This window comes from Ammospiza nelsoni, chromosome 1 (assembly GCF_027579445.1).
Source record: "Ammospiza nelsoni isolate bAmmNel1 chromosome 1, bAmmNel1.pri, whole genome shotgun sequence".
Lineage (NCBI taxonomy): Eukaryota > Metazoa > Chordata > Aves > Passeriformes > Passerellidae > Ammospiza > Ammospiza nelsoni.
The window spans coordinates 28961607-28981568 of record NC_080633.1 but is presented as its reverse complement, the minus strand read 5'-3'; the positions used below and the strand labels follow the sequence as shown (position 1 = coordinate 28981568).

Below are 19962 nucleotides of genomic sequence, written 5' to 3'. Positions count from 1 at the left end.
GCACTAAAAGTGAGGATTTATAGAGGTGAACCAATTATTAAGCGGAATGCGTACAACCTCTAATATTGTGCTTCCTCTCCCACACTAACTGGGAACCCCTCCACCTCTCAGGGGAGGCTGCATCTGTCATGGCAAGAGGGTCTTGGGTTAGCTGCCCAGAAATAGCTACACTGGCAGAATGTTTTAGTGTCTTAGCACACAAGCTGTAGAAAATTCCAGTTAAAGAATGACACTTACTTTCCTTTGTGAAGAAGGTCCTAGAAGAATTTTTTTTGCTGAGCAGGGGCAGGACCATAATGTTTAATTGTCACATGAGGTGTCCTGCAGGGAAATGGCATATGCCTGCATTTTAGTGATATTTTGTTGGTCACCTTTTCCCTGAGTATAAATGCCCTTGTATAAATCTGCCTGATGGATACTGATGCAGACTTGGTGCCCTATAGGTGCAGTGAACTCTTCTCTGTTTTCTATTTCAACACTTTTTTTGGCCTCAGGTGCTAATCTCAAAGACTTCATATTAATGCCAGATCATAGTCAGGACAGGGAAAATTATGTTGAATATAGAGAACTAACATAATCTAGAGATGAACATGTGATTCAATTAATTTAGAATTGAGTTTCATCGATGCATTCTTTTTGTCTTTTAGTCATTAATCTGTAATGCTTTTTGCTTAAAAAATTAGCAAAGAAAAAACCTGACTTCAAAGCAAGAGCAAGTTATTTTAGCAAACAGTGCTGGCTAAGATGGATGCATTACTGTACATCTTAATGTCCAGAATTTTCCAATATCAATTGTAGGAAAATGGGCTGTTATTTTCCATCCTGCAACTCCTTGTTTGTAAACAAAAATAAATTCCAGCTTGTGCTGCAGTTTGTTTTCACCTACTTGCTACTTTTTCCTAAGTCAAATTCAAAATAAATTTTCTTTCTATTCTCATACCATGTCATCTGAGAACATTCCATGTAGGCTTTGAGGAAAAAATCCCACAATTTTGGGCTGTCTTTTATTCTTTACCTTCCCCCCACATCCTTTCCCACCCCCTAAGGATGTAAAGCCTATACCATTGCATAGCATTCATGCAATTCAAGTAGACCATTAATTGACATGTACAATATTGTAGGCTTTAGTTTGGAAGAGAAAATAAGCAATTTGCTTCATTTTGCAGCATGAGTTCTAACTGTTATTAAAGTGCATTTGTAGTTGCATATTTTCCAGTAAAGGTGACAGATTACTTCAAAGCTGGTATTTTCTTTTTGTTAAACAAGGTTCTCAAATAGATCCATCTTGCCCACGTATTCTATTCTTGCCAGTTGGCTTTGAAAGCTGGTGCTTGGGCTCATCGTTCAGAACTAGCTTCCAAAAAATGAGGTCCCATGCTGTTTCTATCTTTTGAGCTAGTAGGGGCTGGAAGGATCTGATCTGAAGCCAAGGCGAAGACTGAATTGATGGACTCATATATAACGGCTTTGCCAAGTGCTGCCCAGTGATGAAGTCCCACTTTCTGGGAAAGAGCACTGAGACAAGGGGTGGCAGAGCATTCTCTGTGTTAAAGGCTGTCCAGAGATTTTCTTTTCTGGACTTAGAGTCAGGTTACCACATAAGAACTAGCTTTTTATTGAATGCTTTTTCACACATTTACAAGTTTTTACTTTCTTCTGCTTGCCTCTTACCCATTTTCTCCCCAGTTATACATATCCATTTGAAAAGGAAAAAATCTTTCTGCTCTTTATCACAGTATTACACATATTTTGGCCATATATAATGTATCATTGCAGAGATATGCTTACATATTCAGTATGCTTACTTTCATTTGACTCTGTGTGCACACAACAATACCCAAACACATAGGCAGACTGGTTCAGGTGAGCAGTCACTACTTGGTGAGTCTAGATGGAGCCCAGCTCTCTTTAGGTCAAAATTCTGGATCTTGAAGGAGTTCTAGTTTTCTAGATGCAACTGTAAAATGGAGAATAATATCAAGATCATGTATTTCTTCAAAAAGATACTTGACAGGAATGCATAGATTACCCCCATCCCCACCCTCCCTTCCGTTGCTACCAGCCTTTCATTTGTAAGGTAGTGAAAGTTCAGGTCTCTTGTCTATGTTCAGCTTTTCTATAAACTGCCAGGATAGTCTCTGAAACCACAGTGATGATGCATATCTGTGTGTCAGATATCCAATTTGTCACCAACTTCTTCCAATATCTGGCAGAGAGCAGGACCTAAATGAAATCCAGTTGACTGGAGCTCAGCTAAGATCTGATAGAGGTGACTTTGATAGATAAATGGTTGAAGAACCTAGTGGAGTCTGTGTAGATGTAATCTCTTCAACCACTTTTAAATCAGTTCACAGCCTTCAAGTCTTGCTCATTTCTGCAGCTCTTGCAGTGGTCAGAAACAAAACTTTTTTTTGCAAGAGATCACGTAGGGTGAAAACAACTGCAGATCTTGCCTCAGTCGTCCATGCTTAAAGTCACTTCTATCTTCAGCTGTAGCAATCTTAGGTTTTACAGGCTTTTTATTCAAAATCATTGGAACAGTTTAGATGGCAATTCTTGATTACCAGCCTTTACTCTCCCAGCTCTCTTCATCTGTCACCTCTCCTACATGATATTTTTATTTCAGGTTCTATTAGTATACCTCTGGCTGCATACCTCATCCAGCAGCAGCACAATAACCTCTGGAGTATGAATGAATGGTCAGCTATGTCAAATGCCTGCTTCTGATCACTCCTGAGCATCTCAAAGTTACCAGTAAAACTTCTCATCAAAATATATAGTACAATGAAATTGAAAGAGCACACTCCTTTGGCATCCTGATGTCTTTAATCTGATTCTTATTGTTGAAATTCAGAATGCAGCTGTCTTCAAAGGTCTAAAGCTCAAGTCATAATGATCTAGAAATAAATAATCAATACATGCCTTCCAGAATGCAGAAGGCTGTTGTTTCATGAGTTGAATGCACACTTTTGAAACCTCTTTGGAAAATATATATAAAGCCTGGCATTCCCACCTAGAAAGCTATAGAGAAAGTATTAAGTTTCATAGTTCATTGCTTAAGGTAAGCAAATACTTATACTGAATGTATGATTCAAATGTTAAGGTGACTGTTGCAAAAATAAGGCATTTCAGGACTCGTGAACCCACAGTGTTGTGCTTGGATTTTTTAAAAATGTTTTCTGATAAGAGCAGCTAGGTCACTACTAACACCTAAGACATAACTAGCATTTTATGCTCTTTGACGAACTGTTCAATAAACTGTTTAAAAGCAGATTTTTTTTTTACTAATGCCTACCTGTTGTACTTATAGCATAAATAGTTTGTTTGAATCATCAGGTGAGTGCTGTTAAGTTATAGTGAGCGAGGAAAATGGCAAAAACATGAATTAGGGTCCCTGTCCTTAAGTGTGTTTCAGTTTGCATTTTGATAGCAGTTTAGAAATGTTATCGCCTGTTTTGTCACAGACATAATTCACATCTTTCTTCAGGCACTGTAAACAAGAGAAATGGTTTAATGGCTCCATAAAAGGCACTCTGTGCTGATAGCTGAGATTAGACCCTTTAGTAATGGATTTTTGTGTGTTGGGGGAAGGGGAGGGCTTGGCAGAAGTAAATGTACTGGAAAAGAATCTTGGAGAGACTCTGATGTATCTGAAGTGCCTGCTGCATTGCTGTATGTATCGAGAGATAGATTTAGAGTGTGACAGTGTTGCCTTTATCAGTACAGGGGCCTTTCCTTCTTGCATTTGAAATTTTACCAAGTATTATCTTGGTTCACCTCAGTCAGTCTAGTACCTGGAGTTGGAGTGGTATCAACTTAAGTATTTTTATGACTTCTGTCTTTTCATCTTGCTGTTGAGTCAAGTCCCCTATATTCAACTATGTTCAAGAAATCTCTCAAAACTTACATTGCATATTAACCATTTTGCCTTAATTAATGATAAAAATTAGTGAGTTTATTTACAGAATTGGGTTTAGAGAATGATTTTGGAGCATAAATTTGAAAAACAGCTCAGAAACAGCATGTTTAGGCCATGACTTACTGTTTCTTTCTTTTCTCTTCAGGTACTCAAAAACCTCAAATGTAATACGTGTGAATATAGTATTACTTAAGAGACATCAGAGTTCACTATCAGGAGCAAGTGTGGTACAAAATCAACTGCTGTCAATTGATTTTATACCATATAGTAAATGTTCCTGACCCATAAGTGTGGATAGGACATCTTTGTCTCTTTGGTCAGTAGAGTAAGCATTGCCTGCCATTAGCCAACATCACTGAATTACCAGTTATATTTTGTGGCTTTTTAAAGTATGTTTAAAACCATTCTTCCTCAGAAATAAGATTTTATCATGTGTTCTGGACAGGAATCTGAAGTTTGAAAGTTAAAATGTTACTTTTTGTTCAAAGGAGAAATGACTTGCCATTTCATATAACATATTCCTAATTTCCTCTTCATCTTGAATAGTCACCTCTTGAATTGAGAAATATTTTAAGCCATTGCTTAATGCAGTACATTTTAGGGCTTTCTCAAAAGAAGTAGATTCAGTTCTGTTTGTACAGAGGTGGTACACTTCCTGTTTCTCAGGCTAGAAAGTGTACATATCAGACTCCTCTGAGACAAACCAATTCCTCCTTTGACTTCAGAGTTCTTAATAAAATTGTTCTTCATTTGAGTGGTGCGGTTCTTCATTCTTTGGGTGTTATTATGAACAAAATGTTCAGGGATTAGACTGTTGACAGATAGCAAAGTAGAACAGCACTTCTGAAGGATGGATGGCAGTTTCCACCCCATGTTTTTGCATGTTACATGTGAGTTTACTTTGTGGTGAAATCATTATGGCTTTGTATAAAATCTAGTTCTGTACAGCAGCACATTATGTATAATATGCAAGCCCTTTTACTCTGCAGATATAAATAGACATATTTATGCACAGAGAATATGCATACAGTAATTTATTATACCTTCATCAATTTGCAATATGTGGCAGCAGTCATGCTTGCCTTATATCTATGTGTTGGCTTTGGAGATGCTCCAGACAGGGTCTGTGGGGCAAGGGTCTGTTTCTGATACCGATAAGCCTGACTTTGCGTGGTAGTTGAGAGGAGGTGTTGAAGGCATCCATCTAAATACACGTTGTAGGATTGTTTGCCTTTCAAGTTCGGAGGTAGTTATCTGTAAGTAATCACTGGGGATGAAATCTTGGCCCTTGGTCACTGTTTAATAAGACCATTATTAAGGCAGAGAGCCCCTTACTTTAATAGGGTTGAGACTCTTGTTCTGGGGTTAAGTAAAATGAATTTGCCATCAGGAAGAAAGAAGTGGTAAGGAGATGGTTGTTTAAAATGTCATTTTGTTAATATGAATGTGTTGGTAGCTGGTATGCGGCACTAAAATTAGATTGTATAAATAAGCAACCCTGCTCTCCTCAAAAGAAAGAAGATTGAGAACATAATATAAAATCTGGTTTAGCAAAAGAGTGTATGTTTAAATTCTTTTAATAGGTGCACTATAGAATGAGAGTCACACTAAAATCAGAAGTGACGGGCAAAGGGTTTCAGTGACGGTATGAAAACTGCTTTGAATGTTTGAAATTGTATAGTTAAAATAAGTCTGTCATCTTCAGCCACACTTAAGACATGTCCTGAAAGGGCAAGTAGCCTTCAAGAAAGCCCCCAAAAAGCAGTAAGTATTTTTATCAGCCTATCTTTTTTCCTTTCTACCTCTAAAAGTGGAGTTACAGATAAAGCTTAGCATGGTGACTGTGTCAGGGGACTGCCCGAGGAAGGCTTTAAATTTTACAGCTACATTATCTTTCTGGCTGTAGTTAAGATAAAGATCTAATATAAAATCACTTTGGTCTGTAATGCTTTCTCTAAATGAAGTGAAGGTGTTAACCTACTTGATTTGATACACTTTACCCTAGCTTATAAAGCTGGTAGGAAGGTGAGGTAAACTTTAATTAAAACTACAGCAGAGATGCCTTCTAGCAGTGTGCCCTGTACCTTGCTAGGACTGTACAGTAAGCAAAATAAAATGTACCTCGCAGTTGAGGCAGCAGGCTGGAGCCGTGTTCAGTGAAAGTAATTTAATTAGTGTTGATCATGACTCCAGATGATGGTGATTTGATAAGGAATAATTTAGTACTTAACAGCCTTTTACATGCACCAACTCCATGTGGGAAGGTAAAGCAAATTGCACAAAATGAATGTGCTGCTTTCACTTGTGCCTGTGCCAGTGAGCTGGAAAACTGCCTGTTAGCAGACGTTCAGGCTCTCAGCGCTGTGATGAAATACCCAGCCAGTTCTCCGCACAGGGCTGCAGTGTGGGAGTCTCTGTACTCCCGTTATTTAAAAATAAATAAGGGAAGTAATTTTTCATAACAGATTAACTCCAAGGAAGTAGCAAAGTAAAAAAAAAAAAAAAAAAAAAGAGCAGCATGTGGCCTTTGTGCAAATATGTGATACTGGCTTTAAAAAAGAGTCTTGTTGCAGTTGTGTTTTATTTTTTGATTCAAGTTAAAGAGATTGCCTACCTTAGCTTTGGAGTCAGCGTCCCAGAGTTGTGGGGCCCATCATATACATTAAATGTATATGCATGCATTATTTGACCAGACGTACAAAGGACAGTCAGCAGTAAAAGTTCACTAGAAGCATGCTGAAACAAACTACTGGATATCAGCCTGCTTTGTGATTGCTTTGGAAAACTGACTGAGCTGCATTTTGCCATGTTATTAAGTCTGAGAATCATTTTTCAAGAAGTCCATGTGGGCTTTTTTTTAGTGCAAGTTCAGACAGTTTTATTCAGGAAGAATTATTTTCTTTTTGTGATGTTCACATTTTCCATCTCTGTTTTCTAAGCTGTTGTGCTGTGCATATGCATTTCTATATGTTTTATTGTCTGCTTCTCCTTTCTAATCTTTCCACATAACTTTTTGTGGTATTGTCCACAAAATATAATAGCTGAATAGGAGTTTTCTGCTAATTCTTGTGAGTTTTGTGAAAATACGTGTCAAAATTGAATAGTGTCATGTTGCAGATGACTCAACTGAAAGGCGGTAGTAGAAGGTGTCATGTAATAGGGTATGAGAGGATCTATTTGTGAAAGAGTTCTCTGAACATTGCCTAACCATGAGAAAAGCCAATGCAAAAGTCTGGAATCCAGACCTTGCTCACAGATGCCAGAGTTTAGTGTTCTGATGCTCACTTCTTAGACAGCATTTCATTTATCTCCCCCCTGAGCCCTGGCATGTGTATGCAGATGCATTAGTATCAGAAGATATGTAGTCTGTAACAAATCTTCTTTCCCAAGTTCGGGTGTAAGACAAGGGGTAAGATGCTACTTGATGGTATATAATGATAGCCTGGCTTTTTGCTGAGATTCCCTAACAGGAACTGCTGCATGTACGTGGATTTTTGTGGAGATACAAGTGTCTATGTCAGGCTGGAATGTGATGTTCATACTATGGGGTTTTGGTGACAACATCAAAGTGATAAAATTATCTCTGAATTCTAGGCATCTTGGAGTTCAAAAATGCATTAACAACCTCATTTTATTTAAAACTTGAAAGATGTGTTTTCAAGCCGTTACATGACTGTCTTTTAGTCCTTTGTCCTCCTAGCCACTTACTTAGGTCTGTCAGTGTCAGGTGAACTTTGAATTTTCTTCTGCTTTAATTTTGGTTAAGATTGGATATGAAATAAGGAAAGTTGTCTGGTGTAAACTAATTTGCTGGTTAACCTTGCCTTTACATTTGGCCTTTCCCTTAGTACAGACCACATTGTGCTTCTAATTAATGCTGCATTTCTGTCACACCCCCTCTGGGTTTTTTTTAGCTTTTAAAAAATATGACTTTGTTTTTTTTACTTGTGTCTATATCACATCTACTATTGAATTTCGTCAGGCCAGGTTTTTATCTTATTTTTAAGAAAAATTACTTAAACCATTTATTCTGATTTTTTAATGATGTTATTTATAATTAAAAGTGCATATAATAATCCAGTTCCAAGGGGTTTCACTGCAAATTTTCAAGCATTCTGTGGGACGAAAACATAACTGCTCATACACTTGAGGCTGATATATCTTAAATTTGTTTTGGAGTCGTTTGTGTGACACTCTTTGAAGTGGACTACTATTGCATTTATAGCTAAAAGCAACCTCTGATATTACTTAGAAACATTTGGTGCCTGGGAAGTATTTTGCCTCTGACAACATTTACAGTAGTTAAGCCAAATATAAGTGGGCTGTTATTTTCCTGCTAATGAGATGGGATGCTGGCCATCATTCTATTAAACAATAGAAGTGATAATAGCCAATGTGAAGGATCTCTGGTGTCTATTTTTCAGTTGACACTCAAAGAAATATTTGAAATGTTTATTTCCTATATTGTTTTTATTATTACAATTGTTTAATTAATCATGTGTTTAATTAGCAGCGTCAAGCTTACTTGGGAAAGCTAATTGTTGATATTGTACTTGGGTTTTAATTGCATTGTCCTTCTCTTTCCAGTGGCTTTTCATGGTCTCCCTGTGAAAATCAAGAAGGAACCCCATAGCCCATGTTCGGAACTTGGCTCCGCTTGCAGTCAAGAGCAACCATTCAAGTTCAGTTATGGGGAAAAGTGCCTGTACAATGTCAGGTAAAGTAATTAGGAGCATATTTACAGTGAGAACTGCTGGCTTAAATGAGGACTGACGAAAGAGTAATAAAACCATAATAGAGATCTTAGAAAAGTTACCTCTTCAGCAGATAACAGACTGATGAGATAATGCATTTAGCTGATGAACACTGATGGATTTGTTTACAGTTGTGTCAAACACTTACATAATAATTTTAAAGCAGTGTTTTTCATCAAAATGCACATCCTCCATTCCTCCTCCATGGGAGCTAGCCAGAGTTTAAAAACCCAGGGTACAAGCATGAAATAGAAGAAAGGAATATCTTGTTTTCTGTGAGCTGTGTTGAAAGTACTTTCAAAATGCATTATGTGCATTAGGAAAGAGAGATCTGTGTAAAAGGCAAGGGATTGGCAGGTCTGAGCAACACATTAGGTATTTGACAAATTGTGAAGATGTTGTATGTGTATATTCCTGGGTGATTACCTTTTAAAACAGTGTTTCATTAGTTGCATTCAAAAGCAAGTTGTCTTCTTTTATAGGCATAGTTAATAAAAGCTTTATTTATTTGTGGGGGGTGGAGGGGCTTGATACCTCTTCATTCCTTATTGACTTTCTTTTGGTTGCATTTACATGTCACTCCTTCCTTTAGTGTCAGCTGTGAAAGATTTCTTATTGACATTTCAGTCTATTTTAGAATCTTTCATCTAGCTTTGATTCTCATCAATGTAGTATGAAAACTGTTAGCACTTAAAGCATTATAGCATTTAACTTTTTGGATATGAATGGGGTAAAAAAAGGAAAAGACTGGCACTTTTGCCAGTTATAAGGAGTGATTTTGGTTTCAAAAATCAAATGAATCCGTTGATGGATTTGATGGGTGCTAAGGGAGCTGATGTAGAAAAGCGTGCAAGCTTGTGCTTACTATTCCTAATGTCTGCATTTCTCCTGGTTAGAAACAGGGATGATCAAAGTGTTCTCAAGTCCTTTCCTGATGTGAGACACCCTTGAAAATAGCATCCATGTATTTGTAGGACCAGCAGTTTGAGAGAGAGAGGGGTAAAAAAACCTGTCAGGAGAGGCTGCTGACATCCCAGTATGGGTAGCTAAGCCAGCATACCATTGTTTTTCTGGGTCAGATCACTTCCCTCTGGCTGTATTGTTTTACTGTCTCACTTTGTGGTTTGTGCAAAAGAAAAAGAGCCTTGACAGGCACTGTCAGCTCTTTGTGCTCTAGTCCAGGTGCTTCTACTTTTATGTATTTTGTATACCTCCTGTTAGAATGTGACTGTAAGACGGAGTCCTTTAAAAATACATTTCTGTGTCTCAGAGAAGCAAATGCTGTGCTAAATCACTTGCCTCTAACATGACTTCTTCATTGCTCTTCCTAGTGTAAAGTTGAGAATTCTTCTGCCCAAAACTGGTTCCTAAGTTAACTATAATCAAAAGCTTCTAAATGGGGCACTTGTGGTGATTTTTTTCTGGATGTAGATGCTACGGTTTTGCTTTTTCTTCTTTCTTTGGAAAAAATAACCTACCTTGCTTTTCCCTTGCTTTACTAATAGTGCCTATGATCAGAAACCACAAGTGGGAATGAGGCCCTCCAACCCACCGACGCCATCCAGCACTCCCGTGTCGCCGCTGCACCATGCCTCCCCAAACTCCGCCCAGACCCCGAAACCTGACCGCGTCTTCCCTGCCCACCTCCCTCCATCCCAGTCCATTCCAGACAACAGCTTCCCCATGGATCACAGGTAAAACACAAAACATGGGAAGGTGTTCAGTTGTGGCCCTTATATAGGGTAATACTGGCTTCCTGCCCGCAGCTCTTCCCTTTTAGGCTGGGGGATCAAGGTGGAAACCAGCAAGGTTGGTAGTGTCAGAAATGTGTGTGTTCATGAAAGGCTGGCACCCAGCTTGGTGCACTAGTGTATGAGTTCATATTGGCAGTGACGGAATTTAAATTACATGTTGGTTCTGTCTTGTGAGGGTGATTACAGTATGCTGGATAATCTCATCTAGGCTCCCTTTCCCACGAAAGGCTGGACACAATATTTTTTCAAGGTCCCTTCCAACCTGAGCTCTTCTCTAGCTCTGTGATTCACTTGAGGCTAGAAAGCCCTTCAAGGTGATGAAGTCACTAGCAAGCATGTTCCTAGCTATAAATATCTGGCCTCTTGCTAAGCAGTTCACCTATCTAAGGGATAAGTGGCTATGTTGCAGTGTTCCTGCTTCAGAATATTCTTTAGGAGGGTGGATCGTTTTTCCAAGCCCTTCTGTAATGTAGTGTTTCAAAAAAAGATGCCAACATAAACCGTGCTTAAATAACATTAGTCTGAGTAAAAGCCACAAGAGTTAGAGGCTAGAATTAAAGCTTAAACTGTCCTTAAGTCACCCTGTTTTGTTTTGATATGTTAGAAATCCCCAGACAACTGTCTTAGCTCAGTTTTGCAACAGATATGTTCAGTGGATTCCCCTGTTTTTTCAGCCCAAGCACTTGTTTGTGGAATTCTGTTTACTCCAGCCTTTATTGCATGAACCTGTTTTTGTATGCTGAGTTTTGATTGCCCTCGAACATTTAAAATTCCAATGGTGTGTAAAGAGATATATGTTCAGAAACTTGTTTTACCTCTTAACCATTATCAAATTAAGAAAGACCTGAAAAGAGAAACAGTTGTTGGGAGTGTGATTTGCATGTTTCTGCTCTAATAAGGGCTGTTATCTCCAGGGATTTGTGCAGATCACTTTTGAAGGAGGTTGCTAACGTTAATATTGCTGTTTTGTGCTCTGCTGAGATAGCTTTAAATACCACCAAGGTTCTCTACAAGCCCTTCTGGCCATCAAGAAACACTGAATTGGCCCCTTCACCTGCCATAGTCCCCATCTCCTCCCCAGCTGTGGACTGTGGTCGAGCCATAAAGGCCCCCACTGAAGGCAGGCAGTGGATTAGATTACAGGAGGGTGGATAAATGTGTTCCTGTACATACACCAAAGTCAAGCTGCCAGGAGACTGAAATCAGCTGAAGCTAAATGGCTGATGTGCAGAGAACAGTAGTAAGATTTTTCAGATGAAAAGAAATATTTTGTTATAAAGCTACTTGTAAAGAACTGAACCGGTATGTCAACCCTAACTTCAGTATTTATAGACATTTGCATACATCCTAATATAGTTTCTGTACCCACAACCCTTGTTTTGTGCAAGCTTTGTAGGCTCTTTACATAATTTCTGCTCCCTCCCCATCTCTGATATCCATGTTCTTTAGGGCATTTTGCACTAATGCTTCCCTTCTATTATAGAACATTATGTGTTCTAGTAAAGTCCAAAATAGCTGACTCAAGGAAGAAAAAAAATCATCTCATTTTTCTCCATTTTTAAAGAAAGATGGAATTGTAGTGGGAGATATTTTTTCCCATTTTCTTGTTTATTTTGAATCTTGTGTATGAAGCAAACATGTACTTCATATTTTTGTGAAACTCAAATTTTTATGATTTACAAGGTGAGATACTACTACAATGACTGTATTCAGAAAATGTCCCTTAAACAAATGACCTGCCTATGTGAGTTCATATAAGCATCTATAACTCAAGGCACAATGTTTTTGGAGCATGCATTGGTGGCACAGGATAGCATTAATATCTAGTACATACAGCCCATACATCTTCATACAGGGCATGAGTATATGAACGATAAGTGGTCCTAACAAGTACCAACAGGAAACAAATCCACTTGTATAAACAAATGGCTTGATTCCATACAAAGCTTCCAGTACAACAAGTATTATTAACTTCCTTTGAGGCTTTGTGAGTGAGCCTGTTTCTTATTTTATCTTCAAGTTGCAATTTTCTGATTCACTCCTTGACAGTTCTTAATGATAATTTCTGCTTCTTTTTTTGGCTAATGAAAAAAGGAAAAAAAGGAAATGAATGCAGTGCCAGTCAGCCTAACTGTTTCATAATACATTTGAGTTTCTAAGTTTATTTTCTGCAGGTGTAGGTGGAATTGCAAACCCCAATGTTACAGCACAGTACTCTTTCTACCGCAAAAATTATAGTATTTACAGTAGCATTGGAAAAATTCATTTTGTCTCCACTACTGCATGGTAATAGTTTCTATCTCTGTAGTTTCCACAGTATTTATAATTAAGCTGTGATAGTAAATATTTGTCAGAATAAGTTACAGCAGTATTATGACAGATGGTAATAGAGCTTAAATTGTTGTAGAAATATGTACTACCTATGAGTTGATAGTCAAGGGTTTTATTGCTCGTGCAATCAAACTCCTGCATTGTACTTCACTCACACAGTTTTCTCCAAAAGAAAGTCTTTTGCTTGCGTGAATCAAAGCTGGTTCAGACCCGAAGTACAGGAAGCTCAGGAATGATTTGGTCTCCATTTTTCTTTTCTGTGACAGTGTGAAAAGAAGCTTCCAAAGAAAGGCACAAGTTTTTTGGGATATTTTTAAGTGTCTTGTTTGTAATAAGTGATAACGGGACTGGTAAGCAGTTTGTATTGCAAGAGCATTGCATTTGCTGTTGGTTAGTGTGGACACAATATTACTGCTGTGGTGATTACTACTGTGGTAATCTGCAGGAGATAACTGGAAGACATCATGCAATTCATCAGGGTCCAGTGGGATAAAAGCATCCTGGTATTCTTCTGTATGATTCTGAACCTGCAGATGTCCAAGTAATTACATTCAGGCCTTTTAGTTCAGTTAGATAGGTTTTATGGAAGAGAAAACAAGCATAGGCTCTTGAGAGTAGCATTTCATGTAAAACAAGATAATTTGAAATTCTCTTCTGTTTTTGCCTACTGAAAAGCATTTGGGAATACCAAATGGCAGTGTGGCTTGTACAGATTACAACTTTCATGTAGAAATAACCAAGGGGAAAAGTTAAAGCTGGAGGGTAATTAATTGTTGTAGCAAAAATTTGCACCCTCTCCTTTAACAGGGGTGCTGACATTCCCTTCCTGTTACAGCTGGAGTCCAGTGCCATCCTTGTGAATCGATCTCTCACGACACCACCCCAGAACAGTGGACTTTTACTCTGGAATGTTTCCAAATGTTAGAGCAGACAATACTCTATAAAAAATGTGTTTATTGTGGTCAGAATGATTTCTGTGTAACAGTAAGATGGGTAAGAGTATATTAGAGTAGGAGCAAGATGTTGCTAACGTTTATGAAAGAGCAGAGAATTCTACATCTCCTTCATGTCACTGTGGTAGAATGTCAGTCTTTCTACTGTTTTGGAGCTGGTGCATTTCCTGTTTGCCTCTTCTGTTGAGGGAAGATATTGAAAGCAAAGATATTGAAAGCAAAGATATTGACCTGTGGTGGGGACAAGCCTTAGAGCTGGTATTAATAGGTGGGATTTTTGTTTCTTTGCTTGCCGCTTTTGTACAGAGACAGTGACCCTGATGGGAGCACTTGGCATGATCATAAGCAAAATGTTGGTTTTTGAGAAAGTGATACAGCCACTAATAACGACTTCTGAAGATCTTTGGGAAATGGAACGTAGCTGGAGTCCTTTACATGACCTCTCTAATTTGTGTTCTAGATTTCGCCGCCAGCTCTCTGAACCTTGCAATTCTTTCCCACCTTTGCCTGCAATGCCAAGGGAAGGACGTCCAATATATCAGCGCCAGATGTCTGAACCAAACATCCCTTTCCCGCCTCAAGGTTTTAAGCAGGAGTACCACGATCCAGTTTATGAACACAACGCTATGGTTGGCAGTGCAGCCAGTCAAAATTTTCCCCCTCCTCTGATGATTAAACAGGAACCTAGGGATTTTGCATATGATTCAGGTAGGTGGGATTCTCCTTTAGTTCTGCATAGCAAAACAATATTTCACTCCAAGCCAGTGCTATTGATGTCTTGATTGTATGAATTGAAACTTGCTCTTTTGACACATCTCACAAATTATGTGTGAGACAGCTTACAAAGTATTAAGATTGCTACATAATACAGTGTGACTTGTGCCACCATTTCTTGCTCTTTAAAAGGCTTCATTTTCTAGAAATCTCTGTCCAGAAACATTAAAGAAGTTGAGGAAGAAAGTAATGGGTGCAAATTTGCTTTGTTAAGAGGGAACTTGTTCTGTACTATCTCATCTTTGAATTTGTGAGCTCCATTTTATGAGTTCTTCCATTTGTGTGCCAGAAATAGAGAACTCTTTCTCCTCTTGCTTGCATTACTTTAAATCAGGAGTAACTCCACTGAAGTGGGGTTTATACAGCTATAAAACCGATGAGGGAGAAGAATCGGCCAAATTGGTGTCAGCTCCTCAGTTTGTGCATACTGCTGTGTTTTGTGGAGGTACATAATCTGAGATGCCAGGTTGCTGATGTAGAGAATACACTGTTGCTATTAATAATGTTTATTATGATTGTGCTTATAGGGCAACTGGAATGGAACCTTATTGCTCTACAGGCAGTACAAAACAGAGGAGGTGGTGGCAGAATCTGCTCTCAATAGGTTCTGATCAAAATAGAAAAGATAAGCAATAGGAAGGATAGAAAAATCAAGGGAATAATACTGTAAATGTTTGACAAAATTTCAACATAATATTTATATTATACTTGGGAAAAGAATGAGAAAATTAAGAAGTCAAAAAAGAAATTTAGTTATGAGTACCAAGTAACAAGGCGAAGGAAGCTACAAAGAAGAAAGCTGGAAAGGTGGTATGAAAAGAAGCTGAGATTAAAACATGAGGAATGCTGTAGGTGGGGTTAAGCAGTTGATTGGTATGGAGCCAAGATAATGCAATCAAAATGTTGTTCAGTTTTAGTGTAAGTGATTTCTGCAGCTCCTCTTCAGTGTCTGCCTCGGTCCTGCTTTGTGCATGCTCCACTGTTGAAAGGAAGGGATTTCAGCATGTCCCAGCTGTGCTTCTGGAGGAGGGTACACTGCTTTCATACACATCCATGATGACTTGGGCAGGGGGAATGGATGGCTCTGTCTGACTTTGGTCTGACTCCCCCTTCTTATTGGTGCTGCTGTACTCCCAGGGCTTTTCTTCTTGTTCAGTCTCTGGCTAGATGCTTTTGCAGTTTATTTTCTAAAGGCTATATGACAGCTGAGTTAAGTGTCCTTTGAAATTTCAGCTCATGAAAGACTATCTTGCAATTTGATATAGTTTAAAACAGTTTTTTTATTTTCTTTTTGTAGCTAACTTAACACTGTCTATCTAGTGGGGTATTTTGTGGTTTCATTAATTTAAAATGCTTGTTGTAGAGTTGATCTCAATGTTAGAATGGGGGAATTTGGAAACGCTTCCTTTCTTATTCTTAACAAGCAAAAAATCAATCGTTAGGAAAATTTGAGTTAGCCCTTAACAGGGAGGGGACCAGGGGTGAAATATTTCTCCAAGCTGAAATATAAGACAAGATGAAAGTGAAATGGAATTACAAGGATCAGATCCAGAACTCAACTCATTCATTGATGAGGGTTCTGAGATCTGTGGCTTTGTGGAGTTATGTATCTCTGGTCCTAGAGCATATGGGAGAGACTGTGTAGTTCATGTGGCAGTGGATAATAAATGGGGGACTGCAGCTTCAGGCACTGCCAGTCCCTTGCAACCTTCACAAGCACTGTTATTCATCTTGCTAAATTAAAGGTCAAAAAAAGGCCCATTTGTAAATATGCTTCTTATTTGGCTCAGAAGTAGGATCTCCTTATTGCATACTGTTACTTTAAATCTGGACTGGCGGCTAACATTCATCTGTCTTTGGAATATTCTGTATGGAAGAAAGCAGGAAATTTTATTCTGAAATGAAGATGTACAAACTTGTATCCAGTCCTGTCATGTCTATTTATTTTGTGCCAGCAAGAACAACATTCCACTTTATAATAATTATCTTCAAGCAAAATTGTTGCTTCTTTTGTAGATGAATGATTAGTTTTTAAAAATGTAATAGCTGTGTAACCAGTGGTCATGAAAAATTAATCTGTTGGTATCAGGAAGTACTTTTATTGGCCTCAGAATCACTGCATTTAAGTTGACACATCTGTACACTCCATAAATTGCAGTCAACAACTGTGGTCTGTTGATATTTTGTCTTGTTACCATCTGTTCTCCAGAAACCATCATTTTCCATCCTTGCTAAGAGTACATTAAATAACCCCTTAGGAAACATAATGTATTTGTCACTGAATCATTGATTTCATTTTTCACCTATGGATGTTCAGGGAAGGAGGAATGCCAGAGTAAAAAGTCTTTTTTTTCTCATTGTATTTTATTGCAGCTCAGATAAGAATATAGAAACACATTTTAAAAGTTCATTGTAATGCACTGGGATGTTCCTTTTGGGATGTTTTTGAAAGGGACTCATAAAAGTTCATTGCTTTTGTGCACTGTTCTTTTATACTTTGTGGGAAGCTGATGAATGAAAAGCATTATTATAGAATGATTACAACTCTATTAAAACATGACATTAATTATGACATGGGAAATGGCAGATCAATTAGTTGTAATTGTAATTGCAGGTATGCAATTTCTACTGCAGAATAGAGATAATGGAGATGTTTGAGATAATGGAAAAAGAAAAATGTCAACAGTGTAGAGGCTCTTCCTTATCCGTCCACGCTTCTAGAAGTCACAGTGCATCATATAGGTTCAATCAGACATTTTCTGCCATGGATTTTTTTTTTCCCATGTCTGACAGTCAGATGTATTTAGTACTTGATGGTAAATCTAGCAACTTTAGTCACAGAAGTGCAGCCAGGGACATACAGAGGTTTGAGATTTTGTGTAATTAATGAATATACTCCAAAAGGCTTCCTAAGACCTTTGTTTACAAGGCCTAATAGTGGGTGTTCCTGTACTGTTAGCACTGCTAGAATTCAGTAATGTATTCAGGTACTTAAACAAAAAGGCCAAACTTGATATAGCTTGTCTCTTCTGTGCTTTGTTTTTGAGCAGGACCTTCACAGGCTTAACCCTTCTTACATGATGTTGTGTATTTGCAAATATAGTAAGGTATGACTCCAGCTGTGTGTGTATCAATTAATACTAAAAAGCAGGTTTTAAAGTGACATCTTAAATTATTAAATCTTATATTTGGTTTTGCCCAATTGAAAATAGTTATTTTGCAAAATTGAAATAGTTATTTTGGTTGAGAATTTTTTATAATCATGTCTTTGGAAACTGAAATTTGTCCCACAGTTGTAATGGAGATGAATAGAGGAGGAACTGTTGCTTGCATGCACTACTTACTGATTGCCAGGAATTTTTCTGTTGAAATTTAGATAGATTCCATTCTTCCCGAACGTGTTACAGGCAGGGCTGTTCTCACAGTTTCATTTCAGGGTAGCCTTACAATTAATACGCTTGAACGGACCTTAGAAAATTTGGATTCTGTCCCTGTCACTTCCGAGACACTGGTCACATCACTTAAAGAATGAGCCCTCCAGACAGAATTATTAGCCTCCATGTCTTTCTTTCTGAGTTGCTCATCCCTTTAATTCCTGAAGCCTCACAAGCAAATACCTTGTGTTGGCAAGTGAGAATGGATGAGCAACTGCCCCTCTGTTAAAAGAAATGGAGGCCGAGAGACAAATCAGATACATAAACCTTGTTTTGGATACCCAATTAGAACTGGGTGATTTTTAAAATAACATTATGCACTACATATGTTCAAATCTTAGCTCCTAGGGACTTTCTTTGTGTTTCTAGATGAAGAATTATGGGAACATCAGATAAGGGTCTCAGTATAAGCAGTATAAAAATACATAATACCAAAAATCTGTCAGAAGCAATGTGGCTACTCTGAAAAAACTTGTTGGAGCTGGAATGGCTTTACTGGGGCCTAAAGTTGACCATTCAGCTGTATTATCTTTTCTTGAGAACTTCAGTACATAGACAACGTCCATCCCCTGTAACAAATGAAGCAGGGGCTCCTCCTGCTAAGCTGTTTGCAGCATTGCTCTCCTTCCCACAAAGAGCAAAGAGTTTTGACCTGTGCTCTCAAGACAAGAGTAATGGAGCAAAAGGCTGTATCATATTTGCAGCAAAGGATTCATATAAAGTTTGTGCAGGAAGTTGTTAATTATGACATTTACTAACCTCCTAAATTTGCTCTTACAGGAATAGGATGTTGGTAGCATTCTGCCATCCATGTTATACATGTATTTCCCTAATAATTGGAAACAGGTTAAAATGCAAGAATTCTCTCAAATTCCTGGTGAGGTGTTTTTTGGAAAGCAAATCAGTGGGTATTAAGGTGGAAAAAGACCCCTAGTAGCACAGTCTTCCCTAGGCGTCAGCCAACGTATTCTTAAATTTGGGATTTTGCAGAATAGCATAAGAGAAAGTGCTGAATTGAAATTTCAAGGGGAAAAAATATTTCTATTTATTTGCAGGTTGATTCCTCCCCCCACCAATTTATTTTTTAAAAAGTTTGTTATTCTATTGTATTGCTGAAGAAAAATTTTAGATATTTGGAGATGCTAGTGTGAAGAGAAAAAGTCAATTGGAGGCAGTGCTGGTTTGCTTTTTCCAGGATATTCTCCAGTGCTGCATTAAATGCATTGACAAGTGCAGCATTTAAAGTGGCACAAGTCATGGTGCTTCCATTACTGTTTTTGATTGAATTCGCTAATTTTTGTACTGTGCTCTGAAAATATAAAGTTCTGTGTGATTGCTAAGTATTATTGCTTCTATTTTTCCCCCGGGAGATTATTTCACAGACAAATAGACTTCACAGTTAAGAAATATTTCTTGATCATAAACCTAAATTTTCTCTTTGATTGGTTGCATTCCCTTGCTCATAACTACATCTCATGGAAAGCAATTTATTGGTACTAATGCACCACCTCTAAATCACTGTAGATGGATTGTGTGTGTGCTCTGTCAGTGTGACTCAAGATTTTGTATCTTGCTTCAAAAGTCTTCCAGCTCTCTCTCCAAGTTTCCTTTTTTCTTTTTTTTTTCCCCCTTTTTTAAAATCAGGCTGTTTTGAACACATTTTTATAAAATGCTTTGTGAAACAAAACTGACTCCATCCTTTTCCTGGGTATGGTGCTTAGTACACACATCTCAGAACTGCATCTCCTTGTGGCCTTAAAGAAATTCTTATATACAAAAGTACAATTGTTCTCAATGAAAATCCAGATGGCATAAAGGCAGGAGGGGAGAAGGGACAGGGTTTGCTCTTGAGTTAGGAAGTTTAAGAACTCTCCTCACCTCAATTTTGGTTTTGCAGTTTTCCCTGTGGTTTAAAATATTTCAGCCTTGTGTTTTGGGAACTTGTCTTTGCTGTGTGTTTCAGTGAATGAGTATGAATTTTGTTCAATAGTTAAGCTGCACTGGACTTTGTGCTTGCTTTTAAAAGACAAATCTGCTGTCGGA

General features: G+C 38.0%; 1 protein-coding gene across 3 annotated transcripts in view; it reads left to right on the top strand.

Annotated features, from left to right (window-relative positions):
* Nucleotides 1-19962, top strand: part of ETV1 (ETS variant transcription factor 1) — a 66255-nt gene that overhangs the window by 25191 nt on the left and 21102 nt on the right. For all 3 annotated transcript variants that reach the window (XM_059475761.1, XM_059475770.1, XM_059475779.1), the window contains 3 exons: nt 8507-8636; nt 10179-10367; nt 14172-14419. In XM_059475761.1, coding sequence (XP_059331744.1) covers nt 8507-8636; nt 10179-10367; nt 14172-14419 — 567 coding nt within the window. The remainder of the gene's footprint in view (nt 1-8506; nt 8637-10178; nt 10368-14171; nt 14420-19962) is intronic.